The following is a 16,075-nucleotide window of genomic DNA, read 5'->3' as shown; positions in this document are numbered from 1 at the left end:
TGGTAAAGGCCCAGAAGTTACTATTTTAGGCTTTTGGGAGCCATATAGCTTCTGTCACAATACTTCCTTCTAACGCTGTAGCACAAAAGTAACATGTAAAGAATGAGCATGCCTGTGTTCCAATAAAACTTTATTTGTAGACATTAAAATGTAAATTTCGGGGGCACCTGAGTGGCTCAGTGGTTGAGCATCTGCCTTAGGCTCAGGGCGTGATCCTGGTGTCCTGGGATCGAGTCCCACAGGGAGCCTGCTTCTCCCTCTGCCTGTGTCTCTGCCTCTCTCTCTTATTCTCTTATGAATAAATAAATAAAATCTTAAAAATAAAATAAAATGTAAATGTCGTAAACTTTTCAGGGATCATGAAATATTTTTCTTTGGATTTTTTCCAACCATTAAAAACTATAAAAACCATTCTTAATTCTAGGCCATACAAAAACAGGCAGTCAGCCAGATCTGTGGGACATCGTTTGCCAACTCCTGTCCCCCACCCCAAGTGCCTGATTCCTAGCCCAAGGCCTCAGTGATTCTATATAGTGGCTAAGAGACTGGTAAAAGAGGCTGCGGGCATAAGGAGTCTGTGCCTGGCTTCCTGTTGTACTTCAGATTTGCTGTGTGACTTCAGGAAACTCACTTTCCTTTTCTGGGCCTATAAAACAACAATCAAAGCAGATCGGTGGTTTTCAAACCTTTTCTCCACCCATCTCCCACCGCCAGGGTTTATCCCCCCAAAGAAAAATGGACTCAGAACCCTAGTAGCAAAAACGGACACGAAGGGCATCTGCTCTGAGTGGCTGAGAATGGGGCCAGGGTCCCTGCCTGCTCCCCTCTTTCCTGCTCTGCGAAGTTTGCTTTAGAAATTTACATGTTAGAATTGCAGAGACCTTGAACACCAATAAAAAATAAATTTATTATTAAAAAAAAAAAGAATTGCAGAGACCTTTTAAGACACGAAGAAAAAGAGGGCTGACTTTCTGGAATCTCAGGCTTATTCTCCCTTATATTTCTTTATATTACATATTCACATTTATTTATTTTTCCTTCTATCTGGCAACATTGTCTGAAATCCTTTGAACGAGGCAGTCTCCAAGGCCTAATTTAGACGGTCTCAACCAGGGTTTCTTGGCACTCGACACCTGGGATAGATCATTGCTTGTTGTGGGGGCACCGCAGGATGTTTAGTAGCATCCCTGGGCCTCTATGCACTAGATGCCGGCAGCATTCCCTGGCCCATCACAGTTGTGAAACCAAAAATATCTCTATACATTGCCAGATGTCCTCTGAGAGATGAGAGCGAGCAAAATCGCCCTGAGTTGAGAACACTGGTCTAAACCCCCTCTTTCATGAAGCCAAACCTCAGAATCCTGTTGCTATTTGACATTAAGGAATGTGCTCAGAATGTGCTTCTTTAAAGATGCTCCCACTCCTTGGCCTTGACTGGCTGTAGCTGCACTGCTGGCCAAACCTGGGATGTTCCCGTCTCCCCTGAGTCTTCTCCCTCCCTATAGAAATGATCTGTGCTCCTAGGCAGTGAACAGAACCCACCATTGCGCATCCCAAGCTGTTCATGACCTACGTTCCCAGCAGGGTTATGGTGTGCCAGCCTTGAGATGGCACCGAAGTGGGAGGGTGGGTACAGGGCATGAGATGTCCACACCTGCCCACAAGATGCTGCCAGTAGGTGAGCTGGATATGTAAGAAAATAATCAGAATGCAGTGAGATATGGAAAAATATCCATGACAGATCGTGTTAAATAAAAATTACAATGGTGTGCCATGCATGGTCAGATTTTTGTCAAATGTGCCCTTTTGGAAAAGAGTTGTGTCAAAATGTTACAGTGGCTGTTTGTCTCTAGGTGGTGGTCTTGGAAAGGGATACTGGACTTCTGTCCTAGAAGCGGGAGGTGGAGGAGGGATGGAGGATGCTCTTCCAAGAAGATCATGGACTCTCTCATGGCTTCTTATTTACAGATAAAGTAATAATAATAAGAGCCAATATTACTAACACTTACTATGAGCCACACCCTACTGCTAAGCACACTATATAATAATTAATGCAATCCTCATAACGACTCTAAGAAGCCTGTCTGATTCCACTGCTTAGTTCTTATTGCTTCTCCAAATGTGACCTGGGACCATGGATTCCAAAGCAACCTGCTTGCAAAGGTGGGAGTGGGAGGGGAGGGGTGAGGAAGTGGGCAGAGCTGCACAGACGAGGCTGTACTCAGGGAAATGTTTTTCTTCTTCCATAGGGCTGGAGACTTTTCTGATCTGTGAAGGGGGATATTCTGATTTCTTTTAGCTTATCGATATACTCTAAATTCCCTGCAATGGGGATCCCTGGGTGGCGCAGCGGTTTAGTGCCTGCCTTTGGCTCAGGGCACGATCCTGGAGACCTGGGATCGAATCCCATGTCAGGCTCCCGGTGCATGGAGCCTGCTTCTCCCTCTGCCTATGTCTCTGCCCCCCCCTCTCTCTCTGTGTGACTATCATAAAAAAAAAAAAATTAAATTCCCTGCAATGTCCAGCTACTTCTTTTTATTGGAAAAGAAGAAGGGAAGGCATGTGGTTTTATTTGTGTTGGCGTGCTCGGGACTATGATGGGTGAGTCTGTAAAGTCCTGTGGGAGCTTGGGAGAGGGACTAGTTCTGCTTTGGGACACTGAGGAAGAGTCACCCCAGAGAAGGTGACCTGTGACCTGAGTCTTAAGAGAAGTGTGTGAGTTCACCAGGTGAAGCGAAGAGGTGGCACTGTGCTTGGAACACACTGGATCGTGAGTTCAGGAGTGGCTTGAGGGGAGCAAAGGAAATGAAGTTAAGAGGTGGATACTTAGCAGCCAGGATCCTTATTCTGGGGTGAATGGGGAGCACTGAGAGTCTTAGGTGGGTGAGGGACTGGGGTGCTAGTCTGGAAGCTCAGGCTACTGCAGCATGAAGGGGAGACAGTCTGGAGAGAGGGAGGCCAGGGAGAGGTGGGAGCCGCAGTCCTGGGTAGAACTGAGGAGGAGATGATATGACCAAGATGGAAAAGCGCATATGGGTCTGGAAGATTCAGACCTATGTGCGTTTTGGCACATCCTCTCCCCACCCCTCTCTCCTGCACTTACTAGCTATGTAATCCTGGGCAAGGCATTCTCACTCAGCCTTAAAGACTTAGCTCAGGTGACAGCTAAATGGGAAAAGCAGAGGCGCCTAGGTGGCTCAGTGGTCGAGCATCTGCCTTCGGCTCAGGTCGTGATCCCGGGGTCCTGAGATCGAGTCCCACATTGGGCTCCCTGCAGGGAACCTGCTTCTCCCTCTGCCTGTGTCTCTGCCTCTCTTTCTGTCTCTCGTGAATAAGTAAATAAAAACTGAAAAAGAAAAAAAATGAGAAAAGCAGATGGTTGGTGACAGGTAATAAGTGGGTACAAGTGGTAGCCTGCTTCTCCACCCCTTTGAGGCAGCTGGTGATGGATTTTCTCCTGTGAGTTTGCCCAGCTGGTGCCCAGGAAAGTGAGAGGTTCAGGAAGGGTCTACGAGCCAGCCAAGACTGCAGGACCCACCATGGTGCCCTGGCTGGTGCAAGGACCAGACATGGCTTGACTTAGGACCCATGGGGGCTGGGACCAGAATTCCCAAACGTGAAGAAGAGGAAGACGAAGGCAGACCTAGGTCAGATCCCTGGGTTCCTATCAGCATCTGGTCCCAGCCCCTGCTGGGTCCTAAGCCAAGCCGTGTCTGGTCCTTGCCCTCAGGGAGGTCACCATCAACTAGAGGAGATTCACAAATAGAACCATGATGCCACACAAGCTTGCACCTGGGCCAGCTTCTTAGGGGTAAGATCTTCATTAACCCTCATAGCCACCTCGGAAAGCAGGTGCCGTGCTCTCCACTTCATAGAGAAAGGAACAGCAGCTTCAAGAGAAGGATGTGGCCAAGGTCTTCCCACCTGGGGGTGGCTGAGTTGGGACAAAAGCCACAACCTGTCCAACTCCAAGGCCTGGTGTCCAGCCTGGGCCCCGGGACTCAGTTGTAAGCCTGGTGTCCAGCCTGGGCCCCGGGACTCAGTTGAAAGCAGGTGTGCCCAGGCAGGGACCTCCGCCTCACCAGCCTGTGACTCACCTCCAGGCCTAGAGGCCAAGGGACGGCGGAGTAGGTGGGTCCTGATCAGTGAGAGGCCTGTGCCCTGCATGGGTGCCTGCCTCTGCAGCAGTGAGTAGGGCTGGCAGTTTTCTGGCCTCAGGTTTCCACTCTTATCTCTCCCCCTAAGCAAGTCCACGAGGGCACCAAGAGGCCTGCTGGTGGCCTCTGGTCCCCATGGGCTTGTCCCCACCTCCAGACAGAACAGCAAAGCTGAAGAAGGTCCTGGTTTGAGGTCTCCCTGCTTCTTGTCTCAGCTCAGAGATTCTGAACTCCGTGTTTATGCGAGCTTCTCTGAGCTTTGGTTATCTGAGACTCATGTGTAGCCAAGATGAAAAGGACCCCACTCGTCAGAGGGTCTGTGCTCAGAGAGCACTAATGCTCATGGATGGCTTATTTCCTTGGTGACAGTTTAGGAATTGGGGGCTGGGCCCTGCCACCGATCTGCTCTGTGACTCTGAGGCAGTGCTTCCTCTCTCGGAGCTTTAGATCTCAACTGGACAGGCTGCTCTGACCTTCTGTGTCCCTGGGCTGGGAGGACAGTTGGTCACCACCAGCTCAGTGGGAAGCCTTAGCTGTGGTTGAAGGGGAGTCTGGCCCAGTCTCCTGGCTTGTTGGAGCAGCAGGAAAAGACAGAAACAAAACCCAGAGCCTAGCTAGTCCAGGAACTGGCTCCTTTTGACCTGCCTGAATTTTGTGAAGGTTTAACCAGCCTGTGATTTCGACCTGGCTTGCACAGGCTGCTCCTTCAGCCTGGATGCTGCTCCCCATCCCCCCCACCCCCCACACACACCCAGGACAGCTCAGGAGTCCTCCCACAGAAGACTTGGCCACTCACACACCGCTCACCCTCCCTGCAGACTCCTAAATCACCTGTTCCCCCACCCCAAACTGCCTTTAACCTGCAGTTGTTAAATGGCCTCGCACTTAACCTGCACAGCTGAACTCATTCAGTCTCAGAAGACCTGTGACTTGGAATCATCAGCCCTCCTTGGACACAGGAGGAAGAAGGTTCAGAGAGCTTAGGTGACACAGTAGATGGGGTCCCTGCTCCCAAGCCCCCTGTTGCCAGCCTCTCGGGGCTGGGGCTGCGGCCTCCTATAGGGGCTGGGGGGAAGCGCTGAACGTGAGGTCCTGCAGGCAGGGCTTGCTCTAAGAGGGGTCCTCTGAGAAGCCAAAGCCAGTTAGTCCCAGGGAGTACTCGGCAAACCCTCTTTGGGCCTCCGTTTCTCTTGCTGTGGGACGAGAGCGAGGAGGCGTGGGCTCAGCATGCATAGGGCCCCTCGGAGGAGCATCGGGGCTCTGGGAGGGGGCGGGCCGGCGTCGGCGTCGGCTGGGCTCCAGCCTGCCCCTAGGGCTGCGGGCGGGACGTCGCCGCCACCCACCGCGGGCCCCGCCGCTCCGGGCCGGGAACCCTCGGCCCCGCCCTCCCGCTGGCGCTGCCGCCTTGAGGGCGGGCGGGCGGGGCGGGGCGGGGCGGGCGGCACCTGGGGCGCCCCACCCAGGCCCGGGGCGTCTCCGCCCGACAGACCGGCCCGGCCCGGGATCCGGGCGAGGCGAGGCGGGGCGGGGCGGACGGCGACCCCGGCCCGAGCAGAAGCGGGGGAGGCGGGCTCCGCACGCCCCTCGGCCCCGGGCGCCCCGAGCTCGCAGGGCCCCGCGGGGATCGCAGCCCCGGCGCGCGGGTGCATCCGACCTCGCTCCTCTGGGCGGGAGCCGAGGCCCCGGACAGCCCGGGACCAGGACCTGGGAGCGTGCAGGGCGCGAGGGCGGGGGTCCCTGGGGCGGCCGAGCCGGACCGCGCCGCCGCCCTGCGCCCCGCGCCCCCCGCGCCCCCCGCGCCCCCCGCGCCCCCGCGCCCGCCGGCCTGCTCCGAGGTGGGTGCGGGCTGCTTACCTCTTTCCCTCCTTCCGGAGCATCTAGGCTCCTCCTAGCGCGGCCCCAGCCCCAACCGCTTCTCTTCACCTTGACTACGTGGCTAGGCGGTGCGGAGGGGACACCCGGGCCCCTTCCTGAGTTCCAACAAGCCGGTGGCCTCGGGCTTGGCGGTCAGGCCTCAGCTTACTCGGCACTTGATTGGGATGGTTTGGCCACTTCCTGGTCGGGCGGCTTAGCTCCTGCAGAAGAGTGGCCCCTGGAGTCCTCTTGCTGGTTGCGCGGGCGGTGTGAGCACCCCCGCCTTACAGAAGAGGATGCGGAGGCAAGGGGAAGCCAGGTAAATTGCCCAGTGTTAGAGCCAGTGTCCGCTCTTGTCCGGCTCTGTCTGTGGCACCAAGCTTTGCCGACAGCTGGCCATCTTGTCGCTTCATCTTTACAACTTGCCCTTCCCTGGGACGCAGAATTTGAGCTCGGGGATGCCGAGCAGCGTCAAGGTCACAGAGCTAATAGAATGGCCATAGTTAGAGTGATCAATCTGGCGCAGAGAAGAGCTTTATCTGGTGGGTGGGAGCTGGGGGTAGCAGCAGCAGATAGGCTTCTGGGAGGAGGTGGTTGGTGTTTGGACTGGGTCTTGAAGGGGGAGCTATGAAATTAAGGCCCTGGATGGGGACAGAAGGTCCCCCAGGATGAGGTCCCCAGACCCCAGGACTGGATTCAAATTTAGCACTGACCTCAGGCAAGCTGTCACCCTCGAAGCTCCATGGTGCTGTTGTGAGGATTAAGTCAGGGGACACCTGTAAAGCCCTGTGTGCTTCCCAGCCCATGTAAATGCCCAGTACATGTCTGCTTCCGCCATCATCATGGATGTAGGCTGAGGGAGAAATGGAAAGGGAACATCCCACATGCAGATCATCTTCATCTCTGAGGGGCAGGATTAATTTTTTTACTTCATTTTTTTGTATTGGAGTTCAGTTTGCCAACATATAGCATAACACCCAGTGCTCATCCCATCAAGTGCCTCTGAGGGGCAGGATTAATGATGATTCATATTTTGCGTTTTTATACTCTTCTGCAGTTTTCTCACAAGGGGCAACTATTGCTTTTATAGACGTTTAAGAGCCTCTTAAGTTACCTTTTGCAGGAGCAAGTTCCTCAAGTGTTGAGAAGCACAGCAGTTTCTGGCTTCCAGCAAAGCCCTTCACCTTTTTGAGCTAGGTCTCTTCGCTTGCAAAACAGGAATTTCTTTCCCTGCCCTGAGTACCCACCTCCGTGGGGAGTGTACAGAGGTGCTGGGATACAGAGGCGAGGGGTTATTAACTTATTGATTTGCTGTGGGTTTTTAAATTGTTTTTCCAAGCTGATTTCTGCAGCTCTTGACAGCCTCTCCTAGCTGTCGTCTCACTTTGGAGGAGGAGTAGTCAGGTTCTTTTCCTCCCTTCACACAAAGGCCTTGAGCGAGAGACAGGAGGCACTTGCCCCACAGCCAGACCGACAGGAAGACAACAGCAGGTAATTTATGCATGACACTTGTCTATTTGCTTCTGGTGGTCTGGGGGCTCAGAAAGATTTGGGGTCCACTCCTAGAGCACCTCTGTTACATGTATACATTCTTTTTTTTCTCACGTGTACACATGTGTTTTTAAACACATTTGGGAACATATTTGAAGTCTAAAGCTTCACCTACTAGATCTTTCTTTTAAAGATTTATTTATTTATTTGAGAGAGAGAGAGAGAGAGCATGAGTGGGGGTAGGAATAGGGGAAGAAGGAGAGAGAATCTTAAGCAGATTCCCCGCTAAGTGCAGAGCCTGATGCGGAGCTCGATCCTAAGACCCTGAGATCATTACTTTAGCCAAAACCAAGAGCCAGCCTCTTAACTGACTGAGCCGCCCAGGTGCCCATTCACCTACTAGATCTTGAACATTTTACCATGGCCCTCAGCTTCCCTAGGAGCACGCCTTTGAATGGCTGCACAGCAGGGCATCATTTGGACACAGCACGCTTGGCTGGGTGAGCCCCTATTTGGAAGACATTGTTGATCACAGAAGTCTAGAGTCTCTGAGTTCCCCAGCCCCTGCTTTTCACTGACTCAGATTTTGGAAGAGGACACTGTGTCTCTTTAACTTCTAAAGGCCTGTTAAAGAACCTGCCCTTTATAAGGATAAGGGAACAGGCCCGGGGCAGTTGGTAAGGTTACCCCAGAGCTGCAGAGTGAGGGACCAGAGCCAGGCCTCCACTTCATGGCTGGAATCCTGTGTTCCCTCCTTTCTCCTAGCTCCTCTCAGCTGGGAGGGAGGCTTTGCACATAGCAGGTGTTTACTCAGTACCTCTTTCCCTCATTTAAGGGCAGGGAGAAATTCTCCCACAAATGTGTATTGAGCAGCTACTGTGTGCTAGGCACCTGGGGGATCTAGCCGTGAGTGGGGCCAGTATGGACCCTGTCCTCAGGGTGCTCACTGTCTGGTGGGGAGGACAAGCAGAGGAGAAGTTAAACACACAGAAATGCTGTGATCCAAGGAGGCCCCGGGGACATGGTGTGTAAGTGAAGGCTTCTTGGGTGAGGGCCAAGCTGAGTCTTTGAAGGGAGATGATGGCAAGTGACCAGACAGAGAGAACAACGTGTACAATGGCCTAGAGGTTGGCTTTGAGGATGACATGGATGTGGGTTTAATCCCTTCCTGTCTGCATGATCTGGGGCCAAATTTTTTCCCAGTTTTTGTTTTCTCTGTGCATTTTTTCTTGACCTGATGGAGATAATACACTAAGCAGCATTTGCCACACTAAGCTGAAAAAAGGAAGATACATGCATGTCCCCCTATAGTTGTTAAACTTTGGTGCCAAGCTTGTTTTCTCAAACGGGTTAATAATGTTCCATCCGGAGGGTGTGCCATGGTTTACTCACCAGTTCCCTGTAGTTGGGCATTGAGGCTTTCTCCAAAGTAGGACCATTACAAATAAGGCCATAGAGGTCATCTTTTTGCACAGAGGGGCTTCATGTCGTGGATTTGAGCGTGGGGCTCCTCAGTGCCCCCTTTCACTCTTGCTCCTTTACCTGCCTTGGGTCTGTGGTTACCTCTGCTGGTTGGAGGAAGTATCGACCTCTTGGGATTGTGACCTCTCGGGATTGTGACAGGGACGTGAGGCACTGCATAACCCGCAAGTCCCACCCCTGGAGGCCCGGTGGGCCCAGGAAGTGTTCCACCCTTCCCTCCTGGCCTATAGTAGATGGGGCTGGGGTGGGGAGTGGGGTGCACAGGGAGTCCTACCCACCAGGCTGATGGGACCTGTGAGGCCTGGGGAGCCGGGAGTGAGCAGAACCACACTAACTGAGCTCCTGCTGGGTCCCACCCGTGGTGCTCAGAACCTGGGACACGTTCTCTGTGACCTCTGAAACAGCCCTGCCAACTTGGGAATATCATCTCCATTTTACAGATGAGAAGAACTGAGGCACAGAGGAGCCACATGACCTGTCCAGGTTACACAGTGATCTCTAGGGAGGACTCCACACAGGGTCTCCAGTCCCCCAGCAGGCCTCTCTCATGGCCCATTTTATTCCTCTCTGCCCTTTTCTGTGTTCAGATGTGTGATGTGAGCCGAGCAGCCTCCACACTCCGCTACTGCATGACAGTCAGCGGCACGGTGCTTCTGGTAGCTGGGACCCTATGCTTTGCTTGGTGGAGTGAAGGAGATGCAGGTACTCAGCCTGGCCAGCCAGCTGCACCCACTGGGCACCCCATGCCCGAGGCCCCGAACCCCCTGCTCAGGTCGGTCAGCTTCTTCTGCTGCGGCGCAGGCGGCCTGCTACTACTCCTCGGCCTGCTGTGGTCCATCAAGGTCAGCACCCGGGGGCCTCCCCGACGGGACCCGTATCACCTCTCCAGGGACCTGTACTATCTCACTGTGGAGCCCTCGGAGAAGGAGAGCTACAGGTCAGCGGGGCAGGTGGAGGTGATGGGTGGGGTGGGGAATAAGGCACTGTCACCTGTTGGGCATTTGTGTAGCAAATTCTCATGGAGTTTCTCCTCCAGACCAGGCCTGGCCTATGTTCTGGGGATCTGGAGGCTGATCAGCATAGTCTTGGAGGAGTTTATTTTATTAATTAATTACTTTATTTATTCATTTTTAAAAAGATTTTTATTTATTATTTGACAGAGAGAAAAAAAACACACAAGTAGGCAGAATGACAGGCAGAGGGAGAGGGAGAAACAGACTCCACACCGAGCAGGGAGCCTGATGCGGGACTCAATCCCAGGACCCCAGGATCATGACCTGAGCCAAAGGCAGATGCTTAACCTACTGAGCCACCCAGGCACCCCAGTCTTGGAGGATTTTAAAGCCTTTAACAGACTTTGACAAATCAAGGTAGTTAGAGCTGTCAGAGAGGGGCAGATACGGTCCTATGGAGATGAGGAGAAATCCAGGAAGGTTTCCTGGAGGAGGTGGCAATTGAGCTCAGCATAGTATGGGGCAGAAGAGCATAGGGGTAAAAAGCCCAGGCACAGGAATCAAACCTCCTGGGATCCTTTCCTGGTTCTGTCACTAACTATCAAGTAAGAAAGTAGATGATGCCACCCTGCTGAGCCTCATCTAAAGGGGGTGCCACCCTCATCTAAAGGGATGCCACCGTCACCTAAAGTAAGTACAGCACAGTCACAGCAAACACCTGTATTCACCCCGTGCCCGATGCTGTTCTAAGTGCTTTTTATATATTTATTCATTTTGTTTTTACAGCAGTTCTCTTAAGTGGGTACTGTATTCCATTTATAGAGGAGACCGCTGAAGCCCCAAGTCATGGGATAACTCGCCCAAGCATACCCAGCTAGCGCCCCTCAGTCAGGACCTGAACCCAGAGTCTGCTCTCACTGCTCCCTAGCTCAGGGGACACGCATGTGTAGGACTTAGCCCAGCGCCTGGCACACAGTAAATGTGACTTTTCCTCAAGTGGATAGGGTAGAGAGAGGCAGTTTAGGAAGGCAGAAGAGCCTGTGCAAAGGCCCCAGGGGCAGGATGGGGGTGGAGAAAAAAATCTTGCATTAAGACCATATTTCTCAACCTTTGAAAAATTATCGCTCCCTCTAAGGAAACTTTTTTAGGCATTTTTTCCCCTTAATCCTCTACCCACCTCCATGAAATGTTCATACCACCGATATACTATTTGTTTGCTCTGTATGTATATCTGTATTATATCCATAAACAGGGGATCACCAAGATACCAAGAACCCACTTTTTGCCCTGTGGAGAATGCCTGCGTTACATGTGTACTTGTTACGTATTTATTCATTCAGTCAGGTATGGGATGTGCCCATCTCCCTGGCCTGCATCCATCTCCAGTCCTGTCTGCCTACAACGTAACAATTACTGTTGCTGTTTCTAGAAGAAGAGGGTGAGGAGTATCCAGCCGGAAAGTGGCTGAGCCTGCTGGCTGCCGAGCTTGCATGCTCCCAGCCCAGCCTGTAAGCACTGGATTTTGGTGTATGAGGGGCTAAGCCAAGGCTTTATGAGCTGGCCTGGGACCTGGACACCCTTGACCCCTTAGTGAGGGGGAGAATGTATTCTGAGTTCAAGAATGTGGCCTGTAACTCCCTGAAGTCAGAGACAATAGAGTATTCACGAGGGGCCATGTAGTACAATGGTCTGGCCTTGGTTTGACCCAACTGTGAGAGGACAGGGCAGGGCCTTGGGGACTCTCCAGCCAATCCTCTCCCTTCTCAGATGAAAAGCCTGGGCCTCAGAGAGCCCCAGGACCTACCTGGTCACACAGCAAGTCGGTGGTTGACTGGAACCAGGCCAACCCTCAGGGTGCTCTGGACGGCAAGCTGTCTCTCCTCGCCCCGCCTGGGCTGACTGCTCGGGGAGGGTGTTGTCTGTACACACAGCCGTGTTGACTCAACAGTGTCGGGGCCATCGTAGTGTGTGTCAGGTGGGGCCAGTTGGTCTTCATCTCCAGCAGGGGCAGGAGGAAGCCCAGCTCGGAGGGTGCTCATGGCCCACCAGCTTCAGAGACCCAAGCCTTAGGTTCAGAACTAGGAAGGCTGGGTGTCAGGAGGCTGCTTTTATCGATGACTCTCCGGTCCCTGAAGCTGACCTCACCGGGCCCTGCTGCTCGGGAGCCTCTGTCCCCCATGGGGAGGCCACTGTGCTGGTGTGGACGGCAGGCCTCCCAGGGCCCCCACCCTCAGCGAGCACAGCAGAAACAGCCTCGGTCTACTCAGACATGAGGGTTTCAGCGTCCGCTCTTCCTTTTATAAGCCGTGTGTCCTTGAGCGTGTTACTTGGGACTCCCTGAACCATGCCTAATTCTTCATCTGTCGTCTGACCCTGACAGAACTTTCCCCTGTGATTGCCGAGAGGCTCGGATGAGTTGATAGATGGGGAAGTAGATGCACTGCAAGGTTCACGCACACTTAGCTCTGCTGCTGTGTGTGAGACTGTGCTTTGCGGCTTGCAGTGCGCTCTGGCGCCCACTAACCGTGTGAGCCTCAACCATACGAGGTAAGCCTGAGGATTAGACCCATTTTACAGATGACAGAGCTCAGGTGTGGAGAGAGGAGGGCCTGGGGTAGGAAGACAGGTGATAGGTACAGTTGGCTTGAACTTTGCAATCAGAGGGGTCTGGGGCTTTGTTGCTTAGCTGACGTGTGACCTTTACCTATCTGTACAATGGCTGAGAGCCAGGCCCCCTGGCTTGTCACAAACATGACACAGATTAGGGAATTTACACATTGGGCAAATAGTATTTCATCCACATCCCTTTCCCTCTCCCTCCTGTGGTTGCCTGACTCAGCTGAAGGGTGGAAGAGGCAACGCCAGGTACGGGTCTCCTGCCCCCACAGGGCTCCAGAGAGTGGGACAAGGCCCAGCCTCAGTGAAACTTGCTGCACCTGGGGACCATGGGGGCAGGCCCCTCTCACACACTTGCAGGGTGCAGTATCCAGAATACACTGTGAACGGAGCCTCCGTCCGGAAGTGTGTGTGATCTGGCCGCCCTGCATGGGGCCTCAAGCTCCCCAATTTCCAGACCATGGGTATGGGACTTGGGGCTGGCTGGGCCCTGCTAGCTCCTAAGGCAGCAGCAGGTGGCATGAGGGCCACTCCACATCTGCCCTCTAAGCAAACTTCCTGCTATGGGGTGAGCTTACCTGTATGTGTGCCTTGCCCTGCCAGCTGTTGCCTGCATGGGCCATCCCAGGCATACTCCAAATCTTTTTTTTTTTTTTTTTAAGATTTTATTTATTTATTTAATTGTCAGAGAAAGAGAGAAAGGGAGAGCACAAGCAGGGGGAGTGGCAGAGAGGCAGAGTGGCAGAGGCAGAGAGAAAAGCAGGCTCCATCCCAGGACCCTTAACTGACTGGACTCCCCAGGCATACCCCAAATCTATCTCACATCTGCAGGGCTTGGAGAAGAGAGTGAAGCAGGAGTGTGGCTGGGAGGAGAGAGAGCTGGGCAGGAGACATAGGACTCCAGAAGCTGTATTACCCACATTTTTCTGAGTATTTAGAGCTTTTTCCATTTTTCCCCCTCCCAGAATCCATAAAAGGGGATCGTTACCCCTGTTTTACAGATGAGGAGAAAGAGGCTCAGAGAGGCCATGTGAACGTGGCCTAGGTCACACCACAATAGATGACAACAGAATCTAGCTTGCTTTCCTCCAGAAGCAATGTTCTTTGCCTGCAGTCACATGCAAAGGATCCTGGGAGCTCAGAGAATGATACCCCTCTTCAGCTTCCTCACCTGCAGGGCTCCTGGGTCTCTTGCAGAGGAGGAGGGTCTGTGAGAGGAGCGTGCAATAGCACTGGGCAGGGGGCCCACATTTGGCTCCTGGCTGGTGCCCTCCATCAGGCTGGCACACAGGCTGAGGGTCAGCCCTAGGCTCCCCACAGGCCTGTTCCATGACCCTGTGACTGGAGCAGCAAGCCCACCGCCCTAGTGGGTCACTCTGAGGGCTGTGATTGTCTCGGCCTAAGAAGACATATTGTCCAGAGAAGGGCCTTGTCCCCGGCGGGGGATGGGAGCTCACGCGAGGGGCAGCAGCAGGTGCCCAGCAGGGCCCCCACCAGCCTGGAGAGTGAAGTTCCCTCCACCACCTCTTCTGACTCCCAGGGCCAGCCTCCTGCCATCAGCCCCTCCCCTGTCTAGACCTGCAGACCCCCTGGTGCGGATTGACGGGTTTCCCCACGACTCCAGACTGATGACCTTGGGCAAGCAACAGTTTCTTGGAGCCTGTATGGCAGGAGATCTGTGATAAGCTTTGTTCCACACACCCCTTCCGCATAGAGACTTTTGAGATTTTGTTATTGGTTCCTGTTTATGGAGTATGTGCTAAGTGCTCCTTCCCTATATTATCTCAACTAATCTTCACATAGCCCTGGTGACATAGGTGCTATTATTGTCCTCATTTTATAGATGGGGAAACTGAGGCTCAGAATAATGGAGTTACTGAGCCCATGATCTTCCACCAAGAATGTGGCAGAGTGGAGAGTTGAACTAGCCGGTGCCCAGACTCCTAGCCAGCCCTCAAACTACTTGGTGTGGAAGCCACCTTCAGGGTCACATGGTCACCCCGGTATCTGGCAGCAGCGTCTCCAAAGCAGAAACAGCCCAGACATAGGGTCAGTGACACTCCCACCCGCCGGGGTCCTGGCAAGGAAAGAAGCATTACCTCCCCAGAGGTGACCCACTGGGGTTCTGAGAGGACTGAGGGCCGGCCTCATTGCCATCAGCATTGTGGCTGGGGTACAGGTAACCTGTTTTTAGAATCTAGCCTGTGAGGCCTGGTCTGAGAGGCCTCACGGGCCCCGGTCTCTGCCTTAAGTCCCTGCAGGGTAGTTCATTTGTTGGAGGGAGGGCGAGTCACAGGAAAGTCAGGCTGTTTACAGATAGATGTGGTTGACCCAGTAGGTAGTGAGCTCTCCAACTCTGGAGGTATGCAAGCAGAGGTAATCACTTGGCAGACTTACCATATGGGGCCTCAAACGTCTAGATGGGCAGGAGGGTTGATGTCTCCCATCGTGCCTTGAGCAGCCACCACGCTGGATCTTGTGAGGGATATTAGAGTAAGCTGGAGGTCTTTCTGCCTATGAACCATCACTCTGTCTTTCTGCAAATGTCCCCAGGCGATGTGCCCTCAGCCCCTGGATGCTCAAAGTCCAACCTCGTCCTAAGGGACGACCCACCGAGGGCACCTGGTGGGGGTCAATGCAGTGACAGCGAGGCGGGGGGGGCAGTGCTCTTGGGAGCCCAGAGCAGGGAGTGAGAGCTTCGCTGGGGGGAGGCACCAGTCAAGAAAGCGCAGCAGAGGAGTCTCAGAGGACAAGTGGGGACTGGCCAGCGGTGGGGGGGGATGGACTTCCCCTGCGGGGACAACTGAGGCGGCGTGACGAGCCAGCGCCAGCGTGTGTGGACAGCTAACCAGGTGGGGCGGGGAGGGGAGAGAGGGAGGCTGGGCTCGGCAGAGCCCGCTCGCGCCAGCTTCAGCCGTGCACCCGGGGCGCTGGGGAGTGGGCACAGGGTTGGGACCAGGGCCCGAAGTCTTCTCCGGCCTCAGCCTTCCTGGCTCCTTCCCTGGCACGCGGTGGGTCTCGCCCTTGCCCTGGCCGCAGCCGCTCTTCTTCTCCTGTAGGGTCCCAAAGGTGGCTGCCGTCCCCACCTACGAGGAGGCCGTGTGCTGCCCGCTGGCTGCGGGACCCCCGACACCACCTGCGCAGCCCGTGGAGGAAGGCCTGGAGGACAGAGCCTCGGGGGATGCCCTGCTGGGGGCCCAGTGCCCCCCGCCGCCCAGCTACGAGAGCATCGTTGGTGCCGGTCAAGGCATCTGTGGGCAAACAGTGCCTGGCCCCGGGTGCTCCTGCCCCGGCCCGGCTCAGGCCGCAGCGGGGGGACCTTGAAGGCTCCCCGTGGCCTCCGGAGCTGGGGACAGAGGCTGGGCCTCTGGTGGCTAGTCCAGCGCCTGGTCCACAGGAGGCACTCAACAACCCTTTGTTGCGGAATGCTGTTGTAGTCACCTATTGCCGTGCAACAGACGGCTTGGAATAAACCCATCTGATCACCTCTCACGACCCCCTGGGTGCCTGGGCCCGGCTGGT

General features: G+C 54.2%; 1 protein-coding gene across 7 annotated transcripts; it reads left to right on the top strand.

Annotated features, from left to right (window-relative positions):
• The first annotated feature begins 5,644 nt into the window (after positions 1–5,644).
• On the top strand, positions 5,645–16,040 carry TMEM61 (transmembrane protein 61). Of its 7 annotated transcripts, none has more exons than XM_025427759.3 (4): positions 5,645–5,992; positions 7,441–7,502; positions 9,572–9,921; positions 15,613–16,040. In XM_025427759.3, the coding sequence occupies exons 3-4, from the start codon at positions 9,572–9,574 to the stop codon at positions 15,875–15,877; spliced, it is 615 nt and encodes a 204-aa protein (XP_025283544.3). In that variant the 5' UTR covers positions 5,645–5,992; positions 7,441–7,502; the 3' UTR covers positions 15,878–16,040. The 7 variants fall into 7 exon arrangements, with proteins under 7 accessions (XP_025283544.3, XP_025283546.3, XP_025283543.3 ...); XM_025427758.3 differs by lacking the exon at positions 5,645–5,992 and adding an exon at positions 6,011–6,330; XM_025427757.3 differs by lacking the exon at positions 5,645–5,992 and adding an exon at positions 6,011–6,330 and having other exon boundaries at positions 7,374–7,502.
• The last annotated feature ends 35 nt before the right edge of the window (positions 16,041–16,075 follow it).

This window comes from Canis lupus, chromosome 5 (assembly GCF_003254725.2).
Source record: "Canis lupus dingo isolate Sandy chromosome 5, ASM325472v2, whole genome shotgun sequence".
NCBI lineage: Eukaryota > Metazoa > Chordata > Mammalia > Carnivora > Canidae > Canis > Canis lupus.
The sequence above is the reverse complement of the archived record's forward strand: the minus strand, read 5'-3'. Positions and strand labels throughout refer to the sequence as shown.